General features: G+C 39.0%; 1 protein-coding gene across 1 annotated transcript in view; it reads left to right on the top strand.

Moving 5' to 3' along the window:
* Positions 1 to 23,917, top strand: part of DOCK3 (dedicator of cytokinesis 3) — a gene marked incomplete at both ends in the record, with an annotated part of 411,675 nt that overhangs the window by 116,056 nt on the left and 271,702 nt on the right. The window contains one exon of the mRNA XM_082663217.1: positions 17,489 to 17,585. Within this exon, the coding sequence (XP_082519343.1) occupies positions 17,489 to 17,585 (97 nt within the window). The remainder of the gene's footprint in view (positions 1 to 17,488; positions 17,586 to 23,917) is intronic.

The following is a 23,917-nucleotide window of genomic DNA, read 5'->3' on the forward strand; positions in this document are numbered from 1 at the left end:
ATTGGTTTCTTTGTAATCTTTGCTGCTTTGGATAATTGGGTTTTTTTTTCTTTTTTGCTGCTTTGGGTCTTTGTTGCTCCACCCAGGCTTTCTCTAGTTGTGTCAAGCAGGGGCTACTCTTCGTTGCAGTGTGCGGGCTTCTCATTGCGGTGGCTTCTCTTGTTGTGGAGCACGGGCTCTAGACGCGTGGGTTTCAGTAGTTATGGCGTGCGGGCTTCAGTAGTTGTGGCTTGCAGTCTCTGGAGCGCAGGCTCAGTAGTTGTGGCATATGGGCTTAGTTGCTCTGTGGCATGTGAGATCTTCCCAGACCAGGGATTGAACCTGTGTCCCCTGCATTGGCAGGCAGATTCTTAACCACTGTACCACCAGGGAAGTCCCTGGTTTTCTTTTCTAAGTCTGGGGTGAATGGACCCCAGGTCATCAGCCTGTACTGTAGTCATAAGGAGGCTGAGAAGTCAAGTATCCATCATTTTCCACTTGTATAGTGGAAGGCAGCTCTGTCTCAATGTTAGGGTTTTTCTCAAACATAGAAGGGGAGTTACAATGCAGGACAGCTAAGGAAAAGAAAATCACAATTTTCTCTAACACTGCCGTTCTCTTCTTCTGGGATTTCTGTTAGGATTAGGTTGGAGTTCTTCCACCTCATCCCCATATCTCTTAAGTACTCTTTTATACATCTTGCTAGATTTTCTTTTGAGTTCTGTCTGGCCTGTGTCCTTTGTGTTGAGGTTTTTTTCCCCACTGCTAGTATTTTTTGTCATTTAAATGAGTAACATAAAATTTAGCATTTTAAACATTTTTAAGTGTACAGCTCAGTGGCATTAAGTACATTCACAGTGTTGTGCAACCTTCATCAATATTCAACTCCAGAACTTTTTCCTCGTCCCAAACAGAAACTCTGTACACCTTAAGCAGTAACTCTTCATTCCCCCTTTCTCCCAGTCCCTGGTAACCTCTGTTCTACTGTCTGTCTGTATATAAGTAGAATCATTCAATATTTGTCCTTTTGTGTCTATCTTATTTCACTTAGCATAGTGTTTTCAAAGCTCATTCATGTTGTAAAATGTATCGAATTTTCATTCATTTTAAAGATTGAATAATATTCCATTATATATTTTATATCTATCTATATATCACATTTCATTATTCCATTCAGCCATAGATGGACATTTTGACAATATTTTACATTTGCAAAATTCCTAGTTGGTTATTTTGCATATCCATTGGCTCTTGTTTTATTTATGTTTGCTTTTTTTAAAAATGGAAGTTACTGATTTCTCTAAGCATTGTAAATATTTTAAAATGTTTATCAGACTTATAAAATCCTGAGAAGCATTTTCATTTTATTTTTAAGACTTTGGACATCTTAGAATTTTGGTTTTCAGAAGTGGGAGATTTTGTTTTCCCCTTCCTTTTCTCCCCCTGAGCACATCTGTCTAGTACTTGTGTAGTTACCTCTACCTGCTTCCAAGGCCCCAGTGTAGAACCAAGTCCTACAATAGCATTTTAGATCTCCTTCCCCACAGTGACGTTGGACTTTTGGCAGATCCTGACCTTTGGCTGAGGGAAGGAGGGGACTGCTTCAGTCTCCAATCTATTTAGCCCTAGAGGTTTCTAAAAGCCGTGGTTTTTTTTTTTTTTTTTTTTAACATCTTTATTGGAGTATAATTGCTTTACAATGATATGTTAGTTTCAGCTTCACAACAAAATGAATCAGTTATATATATACATATATTCCCATATCTCTTCCCGCTTGCGTCTCCCTCCCTCCCACCCTCCCTATCCCACCCCTCCAGGCGGTCACAAAGCACCGAGCTGATCTCCCTGTGCTATGCGGCTGCTTCCCACTAGCTATCTACCTTACGTTTGGTAGTGTATATATGTCCATGCCTCTTTATCGCTTTGTCACCGTTTACCCTTCCCCCTCCCCATAGCCTCAAGTCCATTCTCTAGTAAGTCTGTGTCTTTATTCCTGTTTCAACCCTAGGTTTTTCATGACATTTTTTTTTTTAAATTCCATATATATGTGTTAGCATACGGTATTTGTCTCTCTCTTTCTGACTTACTTCACTCTGTATGACAGACTCTAGGTCTATCCACCTCATTACAAATAGCTCAATTTCGTCTCTTTTTATGGCTGAGTAATATTCCATTGTATATATGTGCCACATCTTCTTTATCCATTCATCCGATGATGGACACTTAGGTTGTTTCCATCTCTGGGCTATTGTAAATAGAGCTGCAATAAACATTTTGGTACATGACTCTTTTTGAATTATGGTTTTCTCAGGGTATATGCCCAGTAGTGGGATTGCTGGGTCATATGGTAGTTCTATTTGTAGCTTTTTAAGGAACCTCCATACTGTTCTCCACAGTGGCTGTATCAATTTACATTCCCACCAACAGTGTAAGAGGGTTCCCTTTTCTCCACACCCTCTCCAGCATTTATTGTTTCTAGATTTTTTGATGATGGCCATTCTGATTGGTGTGAGATGATATCTCATTGTAGTTTTGATTTGCATTTCTCTCATGATTAGTGATGTTGAGCATTCTTTCATGTGTTTGTTGGCACTCTGTATATCTTCCTTGGAGAAATGTCTATTTAGGTCTTCTGCCCATTTTTGGATTGGGTTGTTTGTTTTTTTGTTATTAAGCTGCATGAGCTGCTTATAAATTTTGGAGATCAATCCTTTGTCAGTTGCTTCATTTGCAAATATTTTCTCCCATTCTGAGGGTTGTCTTTTGGTCTTCTTTATGGTTTCCTTTGCTGCACAAAAGCTTTTAAGTTTCATTAGGTCCCATTTGTTTACTCTTGTTTTTATTTCCATTTCTCTAGGAGGTGGGTCAAAAAGGACCTTGCTGTGATTTATGTCATAGAGTGTTCTGCCTATGTTTTCCTCTAAGAGTTTGATAGTTTCTGGCCTTACATTTAGGTCTTTAATCCATTTTGAGCTTATTTTTGTGTATGGTGTTAGGGAGTGATCTAATTTCATACTTTTACATGTAGCTGTCCAGTTTTCCCAGCACCACTTATTGAATAGGCTGTCCTTTCTCCACTGTACATTTCTGCCTCCTTTGTCAAAGATAAGGTGACCATATGTGCGTGGGTTTATCTCTGGGCTTTCTATCCTGTTCCATTGATCTATCTTTCTGTTTTTGTGCCAGTACCATACCGTCTTGATAACTGTAGCTTTGTAGTATAGTCTGAAATCTGGGAGCCTGATTCCTCCAGTTCCTTCTTTCGTTCTCAAGATTGCTTTGGCTATTCGGGGTCTTTTGTGTTTCCATACAAATTGCAAAATTTTTTGTTCTAGTTCTGTGAAAAATGCCAGTGGTAGTTTGATAGGGATTGCATTGAATCTATAGATTGCTTTGGGTAGTAGAGTCATTTTCACAATGTTGATTCTTCCAATCCAAGAACATGGTATATGTCTCCATCTATTTGTATCATCTTTAATTTCTTTCATCAGTGTCTTATAATTTTCTGCATACAGATCTTTTGTCTCCTTAGGTAGGTTTATTCCTAGATATTTTATTCTTTTTGTTGCAATGGTAAATGGGAGTGTTTTCTTGATTTCACTTTCAGATTTTTCATCATTTGTATATAGGAATGCCAGAGATTTCTGTGCATTAATTTTGTATCCTGCCACTTTACCAAATTCATTGATTAGCTCTAGTAGTTTTCTGGTAGCATCTTTAGGGTTCTCTATGTATAGTATCATGTCATCTGCAAACAGTGACAGCTTTACTTCTTCTTTTCCGATTTGGATTCCTTTTATTTCCTTTTCTTCTCTGATTGCTGTGGCTAAAACTTCCAAAACTATGTTGAATAAGAGTTGTGAGAGTGGGCAACCTTGTCTTGTTCCTGATCTTAGTGGAAATGCTTTCAGTTTTTCACCATTGAGGATGATGTTTGCTGTGGGCTTGTCATATATGGCCTTTATTATGTTGAGGAAAGTTCCCTCTATGCCTACTTTCTGCAGGGTTTTTATCATAAATGGGTGTTGAATTTTGTCAAAAGCTTTCTCTGCATCTATTGAGATGATCATATGGTTTTTCTCCTTCAGTTTGTTAATATGGTTTATCACATTGATAGATTTGCGTATATTGAAGAATCCTTGCATTCCTGTAATAAACCCCACTTGATCATGGTGTATGATCCGTTTAATGTGCTGTTGGATTCTGTTTGCTAGTATTTTGTTGAGGATTTTTGCATCTATGTTCATCAGTGATATTGGCCTGTAGTTTTCTTTCTTTGTGACATCCTTGTCTGGTTTTGGTATCAAGGTGATGGTGGCCTCGTAGAAGGAGTTTGGGAGTGTTCCTCCCTCTGCTATATTTTGGAAGAGTTTGAGAAGGATAGGTGTTAGCTCTTCTCTAAATGTTTGATAGAATTCGCCTGTGAAGCCATCTGGTCCTGGGCTTTTCTTTGTTGGAAGATTTTTAATCACAGTTTCAATTTCAGTGCTTGTGATTGGTCTGTTCATATTTTCTATTTCTTCCTGATTCAGTCTTGGCAGGTTGTGCATTTCTAAGAATTTGTCCATTTCTTCCAGATTGTCCATTTTATTGGCATAGAGTTGCTTGTAGTAATCTCTCATGATCTCTTTTATTTCTGCAGTGTCAGTTGTTACCTCTCCTTTTTCATTTCTAATTCTATTGATTTGAGTCTTCTCTCTTTTTTTCTTGATGAGTCTGGCTAGTGGTTTATCTATTTTGTTTATCTTCTCAAAGAACCAGCTTTTAGTTTTATTGATCTTTGCTATTGTTTCCTTCATTTCTTTTTCATTTATTTCTGATCTGATTTTTATTATTTCTTTCCTTCTGCTAGCTTTGGGGTTTTTTTGTTCTTCTTTCTCTAATTGCTTGAGGTGCAAGGTTAGGTTGTTTATTCGAGATGTTTCCTGCTTCTTAAGGTGGGCTTGTATTGCTATAAACTTCCCCCTTAGAACTGCTTTTGCTGCATTCCACAGGTTTTGGGTCGTTGTGTCTCCATTGTCATTTGTTTCTAGGTATTTTTTGATTTCCTCTTCGATTTCTTCAGTGATCACTTCATTATTAAGTAGTGTATTGTTTAGCCTCCATGTGTTTGTATTTTTTACAGATCTTTTCCTGTAATTGATATCTAGTCTCATGGCATTGTGGTCAGAAAAGATACTTGATACAATTTCAATTTTCTTAAATTTACCAAGGCTTGATTTGTGACCCAAGATATGATCTATCCTGGAGAATGTTCCATGAGCACTTGAGAAAAATGTGTATTCTGTTGTTTTTGGATGGAATGTCCTATAAATATCAATTAACTCCATCTCGTTTAATGTATCATTTAAAGCTTGTGTTTCCTTATTTATTTTCATTTTGGATGATCTGTCCATTGGTGAAAGTGGGGTGTTAAAGTCCCCTACTATGAATGTGTTACTGTCGATTTCCCCTTTTATGGTTGTCAGTATTTGCCTTATGTATTGAGGTGCACCTATGTTGGGTGCATAAATATTTACAATTGTTATATCTTCCTCTTGGATCGATCCCTTGATCATTATGTAGTGTCCTTCTTTGTCTCTTCTAATAGTCTTTGTTTTAAAGTCTATTTTGTCTGATACGAGAATTGCTACTCCAGCTTTCTTTTGGTTTCCATTTGCATGAAATACCTTTTTCCATCCCCTTACTTTCAGTCTGTATGTGTCTCTAGGTCTGAAGTGGGTCTCTTGTAGACAGCAAATATATGGGCCTTGTTTTTGTATCCATTCAGCCAATCTGTGTCTTTTGGTGGGAGCATTTAGTCCATTTACATTTAAGGTAATTATCGATATGTGTGTTCCTATTCCCATTTTCTTAATTGTTTTGGGTTCGTTATTGTAGGTCCTTTCCTTCTTTTGTGTTTCTTGCCTAGAAAAGTTCCTTTAGGAGTTGTTGTAGAGCTGGTTTGGTGGTGCTGAACTCTCTCAGCTTTTGCTTGTCTGTAAAGGTTTTAATTTCTCCATCAAATCTGAATGAGATCCTTGCTGGGTAGAGTAATCTTGGTTGCAGGTTTTTCTCCTTCAACACTTTCAATATGTCCTCCCACTCCCTTCTGGCTTGCAGAGTTTCTGCTGAAAGATCAGCTGTTAACCTTATGGGGATTCCCTTGTGTGTTATTTGTTGTTTTTCCCTTGCTGCTTTTACTATGTTTTCTTTGTATTTAATTTTTGACCGTTTGATTAATATGTGTCTTGGCGTATTTCTCCTTGGATTTATTCTGTATGGGACTCTCTGTGCTTCCTGGACTTCATTAACTATTTCCTTTCCCATGTTAGGGAAGTTTTCAACTATAATCTCTTCAAATATATTCTCAGTCCCTTTCTTTTTCTCTTCTTCTTCTGGAACCCCTATAATTCGAATGTTGGTGCGTTTAATGTTGTCCCAGAGGTCTCTGAGACTGTCCTCAGTTCTTTTCATTCTTTTTTCTTTATTCTGCTCTGCAGTAGTTATTTCCACTATTTTATCTTCCAGGTCACTTATCCGTTCTTCTGCCTCAGTTATTCTGCTATTGATCCCATCTAGAGTACTTTTAATTTCATTTATTGTGTTGTTCATCGTTGCTTGTTTCATCTTTAGTTCTTCTAGGTCCTTGTTAATTGATTCTTGCAATTTGTCCATTCTATTGTCCATTCTATCTCCAAGATTTCGGATCAACCTTACTATCATTATTCTGAATTCTTTTTCAGGTAGACTGCCTATTTCCTCTTCATTTGTTAGGTCTGGTGGGTTTTTATCTTGCTCCTTCATCTGCTGTGTGATTTTCTGTCTTTTCATTTTGCTTATCTTAACTGTGTTTGGGGTCTCCTTTTTTGCAGGCTGAAGGTTCGTAGTTCCTGTTGTTTTTTGTGTCTGTCCCCAGTGGCTAAGGTTGGTTCAGTGGGTTGTGTAGGCTTCCTGGTGGAGGGTACTAGTGCCTGTGTTCTGGTGGATGAGGCTGGATCTTGTCTTTCTGGTGGGCAGGTCCACGTCTGGTGGTGTGTTTTGGGATGTCTGTAGATTTATTATGATTTTGGGCAGCCTCTCTGCTAATGGGTGGGGTTGTGTTCCTGTCTTGCTAGTTGTTTGGCATAGGATGTCCAGCACTGTAGCTTGCTGGTCGTTGAGTGAAGCTGGGTGCTGGCGTTGAGATGGAGATCTCTCGGAGATTTTTGCTGTTTAATATTATGTGCAGCTGGGGGGCCTCTTGTGGACCAGTGTCCTGAAGTTGGCTCTCCCACCTCAGAGGCACAGCACTGAGTCCTGGCTGCAGCACCAAGAGCCTTTCATCCACAGGGCTCCTTAATTTGGGATGATTCGTTGTCTATTCAGGTATTCCACAGATGCAGGGTATATCAAGTTGATTGTGGAGCTTTAATCCGCTGCTTCTGAGGCTGCTGGGAGAGATTTCCCTTTCTCTTCTTTGTTCTCACAGTTCCCAGGGGCTCAGCTTTGGATTTGGCCCCGCCTGTGCGTGTAGGTCGCCGGAGGGCGTCTGTTCTTTGCTCAGACAGGACGGGGTTAAAGGAGCCGCTGATTCGGAGGCTCTGGCTCACCCAGGCCGGGGGGTAGGGAGGGTCACGGAGTGCGGGGCGGGCCTGCAGCGGCAGAGGCCGGCGTGACGCTGCAGCCTGAGGCGCGCCGTGCGCTCTCCCGGGGGAGCCGTCCCTGGATCCCGGGACCCTGGCAGTGGCGGGCTGCACAGGCTCCCCGGAAGGGCGTGTGGCTAGTGACCTGTGTTCGCACACAGGCCTCCTGGCGGCGGCAGCAGCGGCCTTAGCGTCCCATGTCCGTCTCTGGGCACCGCACTCTTAGCCGCGGCTCGCGCCCGTCCCTGGAGCTCTCTCAAGCAGCGTTCTTAATCCCCTCTCCTCGTGCACCAGGAAACAAAGAAGGACGTAAAAGTCTCTTGCCTCTTCGGCAGGTCCAGACCCCTCCCCGGACTCTCTCCCGGCCAGCCGCAGCGCACCAACGCCCTGCAGGCTGTGTTCACGACGCCAACCTCAGTCCTCTCCCGGCGCTCCGACAAAAGCCGGAGCCTCAGCTCCCAGTCCCGCCCGCCCCGGCGGGCGAGCAGACAAGCCTCTCGGCTGGTGAGTGCCGGTCGGCGCGATCCTCTGTGCTGGAATCTGTCCGCTTTGCCCTCCGCACCCCTGTTGCTGTGCTCTCCTCCGCGGCTCCCAAGCTCCCCCACTCCGCCTCCCGAAGTCTCCACCCGCGAAGGGGCTTCCTAGTGTGTGGACACTTTTCCTCCTTCACAGCTCTCTCCCGCTGGTGCAGGACCCGTCCCTATCCTTTTGTCTCTGTTTAGTTTTTTCTTTTGCCCTAACCAGGTACGTGGGGGGTTCCTTGCCTTTTGGGAGGTCTGAGGTCTTCTGCCAGCGTTCAGTAGGTGCTCCGTAGGAGTTGTTCCACGCGTAGATGTATTTCTGGTGTATCTGTGGAGAGGAAGGTGATCTCCGCGTCTTACTCTTCCGCCATCTTCCCAAGGGCTTCTTCCACAACCCAAATGCCCCAGTTTTATGTCAGGTCCTAGGTTTACGTCAGGTACCCGGTAATACATCAGGTGTCACGGTTTACATCCGGTACCCGGTTTTAGGTCAGGTGCAAATTTAGGCGCCGGCTTTACGTCAGTCTCCCGACTTTCAGCCGTGGTTTTAAGTGAGGTTCAGTAGCAGTTTTTGCTGTGCTTCATGTTGGTCTTCTTTCAGGGAGCTTCAAGTAGTGAATCAGGCCTTCATCCTCTTCTCACTTGGAGCACTTTTCATCCCTGTTCTCCCTCTACATCACTAGTAGCTTTTGACTCCAGAGCCTAGAAGTGCTATGATTTCACCCTAGTTCACTGCTCTGTTTTTTTCTGTTCTGTTGCTGCTCTATTGAGGTGTTAATTTTATTTTGGAGTTCAGAAATACATTTGGTTTTCTATTTCATATTTTCTCCGCTGGGTATTGGGAGGTTAGGAAATATGTCGAAGCATGAACTTATGGAGCTATTTGGACAAGAAGTCTTTGTGAAATATATTTTTAAAGAACAATATGAAACCTAACTCATTTTGACATTGTTTATTTTAGATATGCTTTGGCAATTTGTAAGTAATGAAAATTAAAAGATTAAGTAAGAGTGAACAATAGCTGCCATTTATTAAATATCCTGTATACTGGGCTTTGTAATTGACATTTTATACCCATTATATCACACTTGAGAATTCCAGATGAGAAAATGGGATTATTTGTTTACTGCACATGAGGTGGGCAAGGATTTGAGAGTTAAATACCTTTGCCAACACATGGCAAGGAAGTAGGGAAAGTAGGAATTGAGGCCAAGTTATCCTACCCTAATGATCATGCTCTCAGCTACATTTCTGTGCAATATACATTGAATTAAAGGATCGTCTCTTTTCACTACCAAATTTCATTTCTAACAAACTCTTGTTTTTTTTCACGGTAACAGTAGTGTTTTATTTTTTATAAATTGCATGCACATCCATAAACCTAATAAATAGGTTTTGTCTATTTTTTTTTATACAGTAGGTTCTTATAGTCATCAGTTTTATACACATCAGTGTATACATGTCAATCCCAATCACCCAATTCATCACACCACCCCCCCCCACCCACCTGTGGCTTTCCCCCCTTGGTGTACATACGTTTGTTCTCTACATCTGTGTCTCAACTTCTGCCCTGCAAACCGGTTCATCTGTACCATTTTTCTAGGTTCCACATATATGCGTTAATATACGATATTTGTTTTTCTCTTTCTGACTTACTTCACTCTGTATGACAGTCTCTGGGTCCATCCACGTCTCTACAAATGACCCAATTTCGTTCCTTTTTATGGCTGAGTAATATCGCATTGTATATATGTACCAATCTTCTTTATCCATTCGTCTGTCGATGGGCATTTAGGTTGCTTCCATGACCTGGCTATTGTAAATAGTGCTGCAATGAACATTGGGGTGCATGTGTCTTTTTGAATTGTGGTTTTCTCAGGGTATATGCCCAGTAGTGGGATTGCTGGATCATATGGTAATTCTATTGTTAGTTTTTTAAGGAACCTCCATACTGTTCTCCATAGTAGCTGTATCAGTTTACATTCCCACCAACAGTGGAAGAGAGTTCCCTTTTCTCCACACCCTCTCCAGCATTTGTTGTTTGTAGATTTTCTGATGAAGCCCATTCTAACTGGTGTGAGGTGATACCTCATTGTAGTTTTGGTTTGCATTTCTCTAATAATTAGTGATGTTGAGCAGCTTTTCATGTGCTTCTTGACCATCTGTATGTCTTCTTTGGAGAAATGTCTATTTAGGTCTTCTGCCCATTTTTGGATTGGGTTGTTTGTTTTTTTAATATTGAGCTGCATGAGCTGTTTATATATTTTGGAGATTAATCCTTTGTCCATTGATTTGTTGGCAAATATTTTCTGCCATTCTGAGGGTTGTCTTTTCGTCTTGTTTATGGTTTCCTTTGCTGTGCAAAAGCTTTTAAGTTTCATTAGGTCCCATTTGTTTATTTTTGTTTTTATTTCCATTACTCTAGGAGGTGGATCAAAAAAGATCTTGCTGTGATTTATGTCAAAGAGTGTTCTGCCTATGTTTTTCTCTAAGAGTTTTATAGTGTCCGGTCTTACAGTTAGGTCTCTAATCCATTTTGAGTTTATTTTTGTGTATGGTGTTAGGGAGTGTTCTAATTTCATTCTTTTACATTTAGCTGTCCAGTTTTCCCAGCACCACTTATTGAAAAGACTGTCTTTTCTCCATTGTATATCCTTGCCTCCTTTGTCATAGATTAGTTGACCATAGGTGCGTGGGTTTACCTCTGGGCTTTCTGTCTTGTTCCATTGATCTCTGTTTCTGTTTTTGCACCAGTACCATCTTGTCTTGATTACTGTAGCTTTGTAATATAGTCTGAAGTCAGGGAGTCTGATTCCGCTAGCTCCGTTTTTTTCCCTCAAGACTGCTTTGGCTATTTGGGGTCTTTTGTGTCTCCATACAAATTTTAAGATTTTTTGTTCTAGTTCCATAAAAAATGCCATTGGTAATTTGATAGGGATTGCATTGAATCTGTAGATTGCTTTGGGTAGTATAGTCGTTTTCACAATATTGATTCTTCCAATTCAAGAACATGGTGTATCTCTCCATCTGTTGGTATCACCTTTAATTTCTTTCATCAGTGTCTTATAGTTTTCTGCATACAGGTCTTTTGTCTCCCTAGGTAGGTTTATTCCTAAGTATTTTATTCTTTTTGTTGCAGTGGTAAATGGGAGTGTTTCCTTAATTTCTCTTTCAGATTTTTCATCATTAGTGTATAGGAATGCAAGAGATTTCTGTGCATTAATTTTGTATCCTGCAATTTTACCAGATTCATTGATTACCTCTAGTAGTTTTCTGGTTGCATCTTTAGGATTCTCTATGTATAGTATCATGTCATCTGCAAACAGTGGCAGTTTTACTTCTTCTTTTCCAATTTGTATTCCTTTTATTTCTTTTTCTTTTCTGATTGCCGAGGCTAGGACTTCCAAAACTATGTTGAATAATAGCGGTGAGAGTGGACATCCTTGTCTTGTTCCTGATCTTTGAGGAAATGCTTTCAGTTTTTCACCATTGAGAATGATGTTTGCTGTGGGTTTGTCGTATATGGCCTTTATTATGTTGAGGTTGTTTCCCTCTATGCCCACTTTCTGGAGAGTTTTTATCATAACTGGGTGTTGAATTTTGTCAAAAGCTTTTTCCGCATCTATTGAGATGATCATATGGTTTTCATTCTTCAATTTGTTAATATGGTGTATCACATTGATTGATTTGTGTATATTGAAGAATCCTTGCATCCCTGGGATAAATCCCACTTGATCATGGTGTATGATCCTTTTAATGTGTTGTTGGATTCTGTTTGCTAGTATTTTGTTGAGGAGTTTTGCATCTATTTTCATCAGTGATATTGGTCTGTAATTTTCTTTCTTTGCAGTATCTGTGTCTGGTTTTGGTATCAGGGTGATGGTGGCCTCATAGAATGAGTTTGGGAGTGTTCCTTCTTCTGCAATTTTTGGAAGAATTTGAGAAGGATGGGTGTTAGCTCTTCTCTAAATGTCTGATAGAATTCACCTGTGAAGCCATCTGGTCCTGGACTTTTGTTTGTTGGAAGATTTTTAATCACAGTTTCAATTTCATTACTTGTGATTGGCCTGTTCATATTTTCTATTTCTTCCTGGTTCAGTCTTGGAAGGTTATACTATACCTTTCTAAGAATTTTTCCATTTCTTCCAGGTTGTCCATTTTATTGGCATAGAGTTGCTTGTAGTAGTCTCTTAGGATGCTTTGTATTTCTGCGGTGTCTGTTGTAACTTCTCCTTTTTCATTTCTAATTTTATTGATTTGAGTCCTCTCCCTCTTTTTCTTGATGAGTCTGCCTAATGGTTTATCAATGTTGTTTATCTTCTCAAAGAACCAGCTTTTAGTTTTATTGATATTTGCTATTGTTTTCTTTGTTGCTATTTCATTTATTTCTGCTCTGATCTTTATGATTTCTTTCCTTCTGCTAAGTTTGGGTTTTGTTTGTTCTTCTTTCTCTAGTTCCTTTAGGTGTAAGGTTATATTATTTATTTGAGATTTTTCTTGTTCTTTTTTTAAAATTTATTAATTAATTAATTTATTTTTATATTTGGCTGTGTTGGGTCTTCGTTTCTTTGCGAGGGCTTTCTCTAGTTGCGGCAAGTGGGGGCCACTCTTCATCGCGGTGCACGGGCCTCTCACTATCGCGGCCTCTTTTGTTGCAGAGCACAGGCTTCAGATGCGCAGGCTCAGTCGTTGTGGCTCATGGGCCTAGTTGCTCTGCGGCATGTGGGATCTTCCCAGACCAGGGCTCGAACCCGTGTCCCCTGCATTGGCAGGCAGATTCTCAACCACTGCGCCACCCGGGAAGCCCTTTTCTTGTTTCTTGAGGTAGGCTTGTATAGCTATAAACTTCCCTCTTAGAACTGCTTTTGCTGCACCCATAGGTTTTGGATTGTCGTGTTTTCATTGTCATCTGTCTCTAGGTATTTTTTGATTTCCTTTTTGATTTCTTCAGTGATCTCTTGGTTATTTAGTAACATAGTGTTTAGCCTCCATGTGTTTGTGTTTTTTACGTTTTTTCCCCTATAGTTCATTTCTAATCTCATAACGTTGTGGTCAGAAAAGATGCTTGATATGATATCAGTTTTCTTAAATTTACTGAGGCTTGATTTGTGACCCAAGATGTGATCTATCCTGGAAAATGTTCCGTGCGCACTTGAGAAGAAAGTGTAATGTGCTGTTTTTGGATGGAATGTCCTATAAATATCAATTAAATCTGTCTGATCTCTTGTGTCATTTAAAGCTTCTGTTTCCTTATTTATTTTCATTTTGGATGATCTGTCCATTGGTGTAAGTGAGGTGTTAAAGTCCCCCACTATTATTGTGTTACTGTCCATTTCCTCTTTTATAGCTGTTAGCAGTTGCCTTATGTATTGAGGTGCTCCTATGTTGGGTGCATATATATTTATAATTGTTATATCTTCTTCTTGGATTGATCCGTTGATCATCATGTAGTGTCCTTCCTTGTCTCTTGCAACATTCTTTATTTTAAAGTCTATTTTATCTGTTATGAGTATTGCTACTCCAGCTTTCTTTTGATTTCCATTTGCATGGAATATCTTTTTCCATCCCCTCACTTTCAGTCTGTATGTGTCCCTAGGTCTTAAATGGGTCTCCGGTAGACAGCATTTATATAGGTCTTGTTTTTGTATCCATTCAGCCAACCCGTGTCTTTTGGTTGGAGCATTTAATCCATTCATGTTTAAGGTAATTATTGATATGTATGTTCCTATTACCATTTTCTTAATTGTTTTGGGTTTGTTTTTGTAGGTCCTTTTCTTCTCTTGTGTTTCCCACTTAGAGAAGTTCCTTTAGCATTTGTTGTAGAGCTGGTTTGGTGGTGCTGAATTCTCTTAGCTTTTGCTCTTCTATAAAGCTTTTGATTTCTGCATCGAATCTGAGTGAGATCCTTTCCAGGTTGGGTAATCTTGGTTGTAGGTTCTTCCCTTTCATCACTCTAAGTATATCATGTCACTTCCTTCTGGCTTGTAGAGTTTCTGCTGAGAAATCAGCTGTTAACCTTATGGGAGTTCCGTTGTATGTTATTTGTCATTTTTCCCTTATTGCTTTTAATAATTTTTCTTTGTCTTTAATATTTGCCAATTTGATTAGTATGTGTCTTGGCGTGTTTCTCCTTGGGTTTATCCTGTATGGGACTCACTGCGCTTCCTGGACTTGGGTATATGTATATATTTTATATATATATATATATTTTCGACTATAATCTTTTCAAATATTTTCTCGGGTCTTTCTCTCTCTCTTCCGCTTCTGGGACCTCTATAATGCGAATGTTGTTGTGATTAATGTTGTCCCAGAGGTCTCTTAGGCTGTCTTCATTTCCTTTCATTCTGTTTTCTTTATTCTGTTCTGCAGCAGTGAATTCCACCATTCTGTCTTCCAGGTCACTTATCTGTTCCTCTCCCTCAGTTATTCTGCTACTGATTCCTTCTAGTGTAGTTTTCATTTCAGTTATTGTATTGTTCATCTCTGTTTGTTTGTTCTTTAATTCTTCTAGGTCTTTTTTAAACATTTCTTGCATCGTCTCGATCTTTGCCTCCATCGTTTTTCCGAGGTCCTGGATCATCTTCACTATCATTATTCTGAATTCTTTTTCTGGAAGGTTGCCTATCTCCACTTCATTTTGTTGTGTTCTGGGGTTTTATCTTGTTCCTTCATCTGGTACATAGCCCTCTGCCTTTTCATGTTGTCTATGTTTCTGTTTATGTGGTTTTCGTTCCACAGGCTGCCGGATTGTAATTCTTCTTGCTTATGCTGTCTGCCCTCTGGTGGATGAGGCTATCTAAGAGGCTTGTGCAGGTTTCCTGATGGGAGGGACTGGTGGTGGGTAGAGCTGGGTGTTGCTCTGGTGGGCAGAGCTCAGTAAAACTTTAATCCTCTTGACTGCTGATGGGTAGGGCTGGGTTCCTTCCCTGTTGGTTGTTTGGCCTGAGACAACCCAGCACTGGAGTGTACCTGGGCTCTTTGGTGGGGCTAATGGCAGACTCTGGGAGGGCTGACACCAAGGAGTACTTCCCAGAACTTCTGCTGCCAGTTATCTTGTCCCCACGGTGAGCCACAGACACCCCCCACCTCTGCAGGAGACCCTCCAACACTAGCAGGTAGGTGTGGTTCAGTCTCCCTGGATTCAGTGCTCCTTCCCCTGGGTCTCGATGCGCACACTACTTTGTGTGTGCCCTCCAAGAGTGGAGTCTCTGTTTCGCCTAGTCCTGTCGAAGTCCTGCAATCAAATCCCACTAGCCTTCAAAGTCTGATTCTCTAGGAATTTCTCCTCCCGTTGCTGGATCCCCAGGTTGGGAAGCCTGAGGTGGGGCTCAGAACCTTCACTCCAGTGGGTGGACTTCTGTGGTATAAGTGTTCTCCAGTCTGTGAGTTACCCACCCAGCAGTTATGGGATTTGATTTTGCTGTGATTGCGCTCCTCCTACCATCTCACTGTGTCTTCTCCTTTGTCTTTGGATGTGGGGTATCTTTTTTGTTGAGTTCCAGTGTCTTCCTGTTGATGATTGTCCAGCAGCTAACTGTGATTCTGGTGTTCTCACAAGAGGGAGTGAGAGCACATCCTTCTACTCCGCCATCTTGGTTCAGGCCTCTAACAAACTCTTTACTCTGCATGAATCCAGAATTTCTTTGGAAATTTGCTTATTAATTCACTTTATTTGGTTATTTTTCTTAGTGTTCTGACTACATTCTACTTGGTCTGTGGAACCGTGTATTTATAAATAACACTGTATCTGAATTTTAAGAATTTTCAGGATACTGATTATATATTATAGACTAAGAAAAATACGTCAGTATTAGTATATACTTGGGTTAGTATAAATTGAGGTAAGTCCAAAGTTTTAGAACTTTAAAATAAGAACAATGTAATTTTTCCATAGATCTCAGTGATTAAAGTAGCTGGAGACCCAGTAGGTGAAACTTTCAAGAAATTTTATTCCAGTTTATCCTATACAGCATTTCTGCTTTAATGTTACTAAAACACAACACTCTTACAGCATCTCCCATGTCTCTCTATTTCCATAGTGTCAAGTTTAAATCTCAGCCTTGCACTGAAAATTCACCTTATAAATTTGATGAATATGGATAGTGCTCTGGCATCATTCCAAGATGATTTTTTTTATCTGCTGGAATAAATCACAGAAAATAAAAAAGAAAGCCGTATAGCATAATCAAGTAACATATATTCATTGATGCTCCATATTAATACACGGTCACCTTTGAACACAGTGGTGGTTTGTCAGCTGTGTAGAGAAATGACACTTAATGCTAATTTGTGAAATGAATTTTCCTTTGTTGCTTGCAAGTGGATGATGTTCTCTTTGGCTAACAAATTGGAGTATAGGTTCCATCCACCTCAGCATATCAGTATATAAAATCTTTGGTCCCAGAAAATATTTCATTAACTCTCAAAAGTGGCATAGACATTATAAAAATATTATCAAGTCATGCCCTTACTTTGAACAACCTTTCAGTATCGTCTCATTCATTCTCAATGCCCTGTGGTGACCTAAATGGGAAGGAAACCCAAAAAAGAGGGGATATATGTATATGTATAGGTGATTCACTTTGCTGTACAGTGGAAACTAACACGACTTTGTAAAGCAACTATGCTCCAATAAAAATTAATTAAAAAAAAGGTCTGGTATCTTTAGTATCATTTGGAAAGGCCCTGTGAGAGCTGGCCTCAGTCATACCAGTCTTCTTTAAGTTCTTAGATATGTGAAATTCTTTACTATCTCAGTGACTTCTTGTATATTGTTTCCTCTGCAGGTGACACCACACCTGTCCCTCCCAACAAACTTTTCTGTCGTGACCTTTTTGCATCTTTTGGGCATTGCCATTTCTTCAGAGAAGACTTCACTTATCTTCTCTTCTTTAATTGTGTCCCCCAGCTAAAATCTCTGTTAGTACAATTTGGTTTCTTTCTTAGATTCATTGCTATCCATATCTGTTGTGATTATTTGTCTAATTCCCTATCCACAATAAGAGCTCTATGAAGATAGGGACCCTGTCCATTTTTGTTCACTGATAAATCCTTGGCAATTAGCACAGGGACTGGCACCATAATGGATGTTGCTTACAAGGTAGTTGGAGAGAAACCTAGTACCTTTCTGTTTCCAGGATCACAGTTCCTCTACGAGACCCAGAACTCCTCAATGGACAAGTTGAGGAAACTTGTTTACATTAATTCAGTTCACTTATATTATTGCAGTATATTACTGCTAAACAATATGTATTCAATTAGATATACCTCTCTTTATATTTGCATGAATTTAAATTTGATTTACATGTGTTGAAAAGGTCAGTAGACAGTATTCTGGTATTTTATCAACGATAATGGGACTGTTTGTTGTGGCTCTGGTTCTAGGCAGTATGAAACTGTGGTTCCACTTGAAGATTCTATTGTGACTGAAGTTACAGCAACTCTGCAAGAATGGGCCAGTCTGTGGAAACAACTCTATGTGGTAAGTAGTTTATAACTAGTTTACTAGATCATTAAAGTTAATTGTACCAAGTGAAAACATTATTGTACTTGTGCCAGTTGCAAATTTATAGATTTCTGAATATTGAGTTTTTCAAATGTATGTTCCTAATATTAACTGAAACACAGTAGACTTGAGTTTTGTCCAGCCTGAAGAGAACACATTACTCATATACCTGCAGTTCTCTCCATCCTATTCCAGTCAATAGAATGTAAGTTCCATAACACCAAGGATTTTAGCTGTCTTACTCGTTGCTGTATCCCCAGAAGCTTTCACAAAACAGGTCTTTATTAAATGAATGAACAAACTTCAGAGTTACATTGTGAACCTAATGGTGGGTAAAGGCCAAGAAGCTGTATCAACACTTTCTTACAGCTAATAAGCTTAAAGGATATGTCATATATGATACTTTTTGCCAAGCCAACAGTTACTAGGTTAATAAAACCTCAGTTCATATCCTCTGGAAACTTAGAGAGTAGAGGGTGATAGGACACAAAAAATATAGACTGAAAATAAGTGGCAGGGTTTGGGTTCTGAACAAGATGGAGTAAACACATTCTGTTTTTCTCCTACTAATCACAAAAATCCTGGACAAAACTCATGAAATACCCTACCAGAAAACTCTGAAAGTTAGGGAAAAGAAGGTGGACTATCTAAGGACCTTGAGACTCAAGGATTGAGTGAGTTCCCTGATTGTCTATTTTTCTTGCCTCCCATATATCTTGGTCTGGGTTGTAGAGAAGTCTACAACCTGGAAATGCTAATGAGTGCAGACAAAAAAATAGTGCCAAGGAAAGCCTGTTCTCTCTAGCCAAAGGATGGCCCAGCAAGATAGAAACATCCTAACCTATCCCATCCGTTCTCTAGGAGAACATCACAATAAAATCTATACCCCCTCACACTCAAACAGGCATTACAGCAGCAGTATCCATGACCAGAGCTTTGTCTCACACACACCCTTCCCCCACCTGCAGTAACAAGGAGATGTCCCCCTCCAGTGGAGCCTGTGGGTCAAACTTTGACTTCTCCTCTTCCCTGCTAAGTAATGAGGCAGTCCCCTTCCTCAGCAGAGCCTGTAGGGAGGACTGTCTTCCACCCCACCAGAATTTACAAGGTGGCAACTCTCTTCAGCAGAGCCTGTGGGTGAGACCCTGGCTTTCACAACTACACAGCATTAAGAAGATGGTGCCCTTACCCTGCAGAGTTTTGAGGCAGAACTCGACTTTCTTCCATGCTCTGAAGTAAGGAAGAAGCATTCCTCCACAGAGGAGCCTGTGGTTGGAGCTTTTGATTTCCACTCCCCTTGCAGTAATAAGGTGGTACCCTCCCCAGCTGAGCCTGTGGGTTCATTGACTTTCACAAATCCCCACTCCCCTGCATATTACCCTATTTTCTATGCCTGCTCTGCTGAAATGAGGCAGTGCTTCTCCCCACTCAAGCCCATGCTGAGGATAATGGGGAGTGGAGTTCTGTCGTATAGGTAACATGTAAATAGAGAAAACCGAGGAGTACTGGAGAGACTTTATAAACTAAATTGACATTTGAAACACAGTCCACAAAAGTGAGCCTGCGATCACATTCAGAATCTAAACAGGTTGACCATTCACTAAAATAAAAGATTTAAGTAGGAATTAGAGTATGATAGTATAGTACTTAAAATGTCCAGCCTACAACCCCAAATTACTCGTCATATGAAAAAATCAGGAAAAACTCAACTCTAACAAGAAAAGGCAATCAACAGAGGCTAACTTTGAAATGACACAAATGTTGGAATCATCAATAAGGATTTTAAAGCAGCTTTTGTAAAACTGCTCCAGTGAGCAATTATGAATTCTCTTGAAACAAATGAAAACATAAGAAACTGCAGCAAATAAGTAGAAAATATAAAGAATCAAATGAAAATCTTAGAACTGAAAAATACAATAACCAAAGTTTAAAAATTACTGGTTAGACTAAATAGCAGAATGGAAAGGACAGAGGAAAGAGTTAGTGAACTTCAGGATGGATCAGTAGAAATTATGTAGCCTGAATAATGGAGAGAAATTGAAAAAGTGAACTTAGACTCAGAGACCTGTGGGACAATAACAAAAGGTATAACATTTGAGGCATCAGAGTACTAGACAGAGAGGACAGGATATGGAATTTAAAAAATATTTGAAGAAATATTGGCTTAAATCTTATCAAATTTGCAAAAGACATAATTCTACAGATTCAAGAAGCTGAGTGAACTCCCAGCACAATAAACCTAAAGATATCCATACCCGGACCCATTATAGTTAAACTTTTGAAAATTAAAGCCAAAGAAAAAATCTTGAAAGGGAAACCAAACATTGCTATTAGGGAAAGGGCAATTTGAAACAACAACAGATTTCCTATCAGAAATTGTGGAAAACAGAGGAAGTGCTAAAAAAAAAAAAAAAAACCTGATGTCACCCCAGAATTGTGTATCCAGGAAAAATATACTTAAGGAATGAAAGAGAAATCAACACATTGTCAGATGAAAGAAAGCTAGCAAAATTTGTTGCCAGCAAATTGGTTGTAAAATAATGACTATGAAGGAAGTTCTTCAGACACAAAGGAAGAGATAATGGAAGGACAGTTGGGATATTAGAAATAGAGAAAGCAGTGGAACGGATAAATAAATCCTCTTCAGTTTAAAAAATTGTCTGATGATACAAAGCAAAAATTACTACATTTACATGGTTCTCAATGTATATAGAGGTTATATTTAAGAAAACTGTATCGAAAGTGGGAAAGGAAAGGGACATAAAGTGTAGCAAGGTATTTGTGTTCCACTCAGGGTAGTAAAATGTTGATACTAGCAGGCTATAGTAAGTTACACACACACACACACACACACACACACACACACACACTGTAATCTCTAGAGCAGTCATTAAAAATATTATATGGTAATTCAAAAAGAGTCATGTACCACAGTGTTCATTGCAGCACTATTTATAATAGCCAGGACATGGAAGCAACCTACGTGTCCATCGACAGATGAATGGATAAAGAAGTTGTGGCACATATATACAGTGGAATATTACTCAGCCATAAAAAGAAATGAAATTGAGTTATTTGTAGTGAGGTAGATGGACCTAGAGTCTGTCATACAGAGTGAAGTAAGTCAGAAAGAGAAGAACAAATATCGTATGCTAGCACATATATATGGAATCAAAAAAACATGGTTCTGAAGAGCCTAGGGGCAGGACAGGAATAAGGACACAGACATAGAGAATGGACTGGAGGACACAGGGAGAGGGAAGGGTAAGCTGGGACGAAGTGAGAGAGTGACATTGACATATATACACTACCAAATGTAAAATAGATAGCTAGTGAGAAGCAGCCGCATAACACAGGGAGATCAGCTCGGTGCTTTGCAACCACATAGAGGGGTGGGATAAGGAGGGTGGGAGGGAGATGCAAGAGGGACGGGATATGGGGATATATGTACACATATAGCTGACTCACTTTGTTATACAGCAGAAAATAACACAACATTGTAAAGCAATTATACTCCAATAAAGATGTTAAAGAAAGTATTATATGGGGATATAATAAAACTATTGTAAATAAATGAAAATGGAGTACTAAAAATGTTCAAGTAACCTATAGGAACATAAGAAGGGGGAAACAGAGGAAGGTAAAATGGAGGGAACAAACAGAAGTACTAAAATGGCAGACTTAAGTCCTAACATATGAATAATTAAGAGGTAGGAAATGGTAGAATTGATCAAAAAAGACTGAACTGTGTTTTGTCTATAAGAAACTCACTTCATATGCAATGACACAGGGAGGTTAGGAGATAGAAAAATACATACCGTGCAAACACTAATCAGAAGAAAATTGGAATGGCTGTACTGAAAAGAGATAGTAATATTAAGTATGAATTATCTCTTCCTTAAATAAATGTAAATAAAAAAACTTACTTTAGTGGAAAAAATTGATGTCAGAATAAAGAAAACTACTAGGAAGAAAGGGACATATCAAAATGATAAAAAGATCAAAAAGATCAAGTCTTAAGTACGCATGCACCAAAAAAACAGAGTTGGGAAATAAATGAAGTAAAACCTTAAAGGACTGAGTGGAGAAAATAGTTGAAACTAGAGAAATCAGATATTATACTTGGGGATTTATAACCCCTCCACTTACTAAAGGATATAACTACTAAAAATTATCAAGGATAGGGAAGAACTGAACAGTGCCGTCAACCATCAGGATCGAATGGAAATTTTTAGAACATTCCACCCAGTGAAATCAGAATAAAGATTGTTTTCAAGCATACATGGGACATTCACCAAGAGTGACAATACCTTAGGTCATAGAACAGCTGTTAACAAATTTGTAATAATTCATGTCATACAAAGGGTATTCTGACCATAATGGAGACAGCCTAGAAATCGATAACAGAAAGATTACAGAAAAATATCGAAGCACTTAGAAATTAAAGAAGCCACTCCTAAATAATCCATGTATCAAAGAGAAAGTCTCAAGAGAAATAAAAAAGTATATTAAAACTGAATGTAAATGAAAATGTAACGTATTAAAATCTGTGGGATGCAGCTAAAGCAGTGCCGAGAGAGACGTTTATAGCATTAAGTGCATATAACAGAAAAACGTGTCAAATGCAGCTCCTACTTCACGAATTTAAGTTAGGCGGAGAAAGACAAAGATAAATATCATATGAATATGATCTCTCTTATATGTGAAACCTTAAAAAAAGAAAAAAAAAAGGAAGCGCATAGGTATAGATAATAGAGACAGGTTGGTGGTTGCCAGAAGTGGGGAGTCAGAGAAATGGATGAAGGGGGTCAAAAGGTAACAACATAAAAAGAATCTAAATTTAAGCAAGCAGAATGAAGGGAAAAAATAACAGAAATTAATGAAATTAAAAATAGAAAAACAGTAGAGGAAAAACCAATCACACCAAAAGCCAGTTCTTGAAAATATCAATAAAATTGATAAATATTTAGCAAAATGAGAGAAAATAGTAATTATCAATACATTAGGAGTAAAGAAAAAGATATCACTATAGATACCACAGATATTAAATGGGTAATAAGAGAATACTATAAACAACTTTGTACACGTAAATGACAGTTTAGAGGAATAGAACAAATCCTTGAAAACCACATATTACCAAAACTCACCCAAGACAAAATAGATAATCTGAATATCTGACAGCTATTAAAGTAATTGAATTTATAATGAAAATCCTTCCAAAAAAAGAAATGTCCAGGCACAGATGGTTCTAGTGGTGAATTCTACCAACGATCTAAAGAAGAAAAACCACCATATCGTATCAATTGATTCAGAAAAAGTATTTGAGAAAATTCAACTTTCATGATAAAAACTCTTAGCAAACTAGGAATATAAGGGGACTTTCTCACCCTGATAAAGGGCATTTATTAAAATGTACAGCAAACATCATACTTAATGATAAAAGTCTTCTTTGGGGAATAAGGTAAGGATGTCTGCTCTCAACAAGCCAATTCAACTTAGTAGTAGAATACTTAACCAATGCAGTAAGGCAAGTAAAGGAAGGAAGACACATGCGGATTAGAATGAAAACATAAAGGTGTTCGTATTCGCAGACGATATGATTGGCTACCTCGCAAATCCCAAGGAATCCACAAACACTAGAGTTTACAAAAGATAGTTCTGAAAATAAGTAAGTTTTCAGTTGCAGGATATCAGGTCAAAATACACGCACAAACTCTCTCTCTCTCCCTCTCTCAATCATATTGCCACATATTGGCGGTGAACAATTGGAAACCAAATTTTAAAACATACATCGTTTACAGTTGCTCAAAAATGAAACATTTAGGTATAAATCCAACAAAACATACAATTTCTATATGCTGAAAACCACAAAAATGCTAATGAACAAAAGCAAAGATGACAATAAATAAAGGGACAGACATGACATGTTCATGGGTTGGAAGACTCAGATATTAAAAATGTCTGTTCTACCCAGATTGATCTGTGTATTTAATTCTTGAAACAGTCCTAGCAGGATATTTCGTAAATATAGAGAAGGTGATTCTAAAATTTATAAGGGAGTACAAAAGAAGAATAAAGTTAGAGGAATCATGTTACCTAATTTTAAAGCTTACTATAGCTACAGTAATCAAGATGGAGTGGTATTGGCAGAGAGATAGACACATTATAGATTAAGGGAACAGGATAGAGAGTTCAGACGTAGATTCAGTCAAGTAAGGGCAACTGATTTGTGGCAAAGGTGCAAAAGGAATTAAACAGAGGAAACATGCTTCTGTCAACAAATGGTTAGGTGGAGTAGTTGGACATTC

This window comes from Grampus griseus (assembly GCF_964374135.1).
Source record: "Grampus griseus genome assembly, chromosome: 10".
Lineage (NCBI taxonomy): Eukaryota > Metazoa > Chordata > Mammalia > Artiodactyla > Delphinidae > Grampus > Grampus griseus.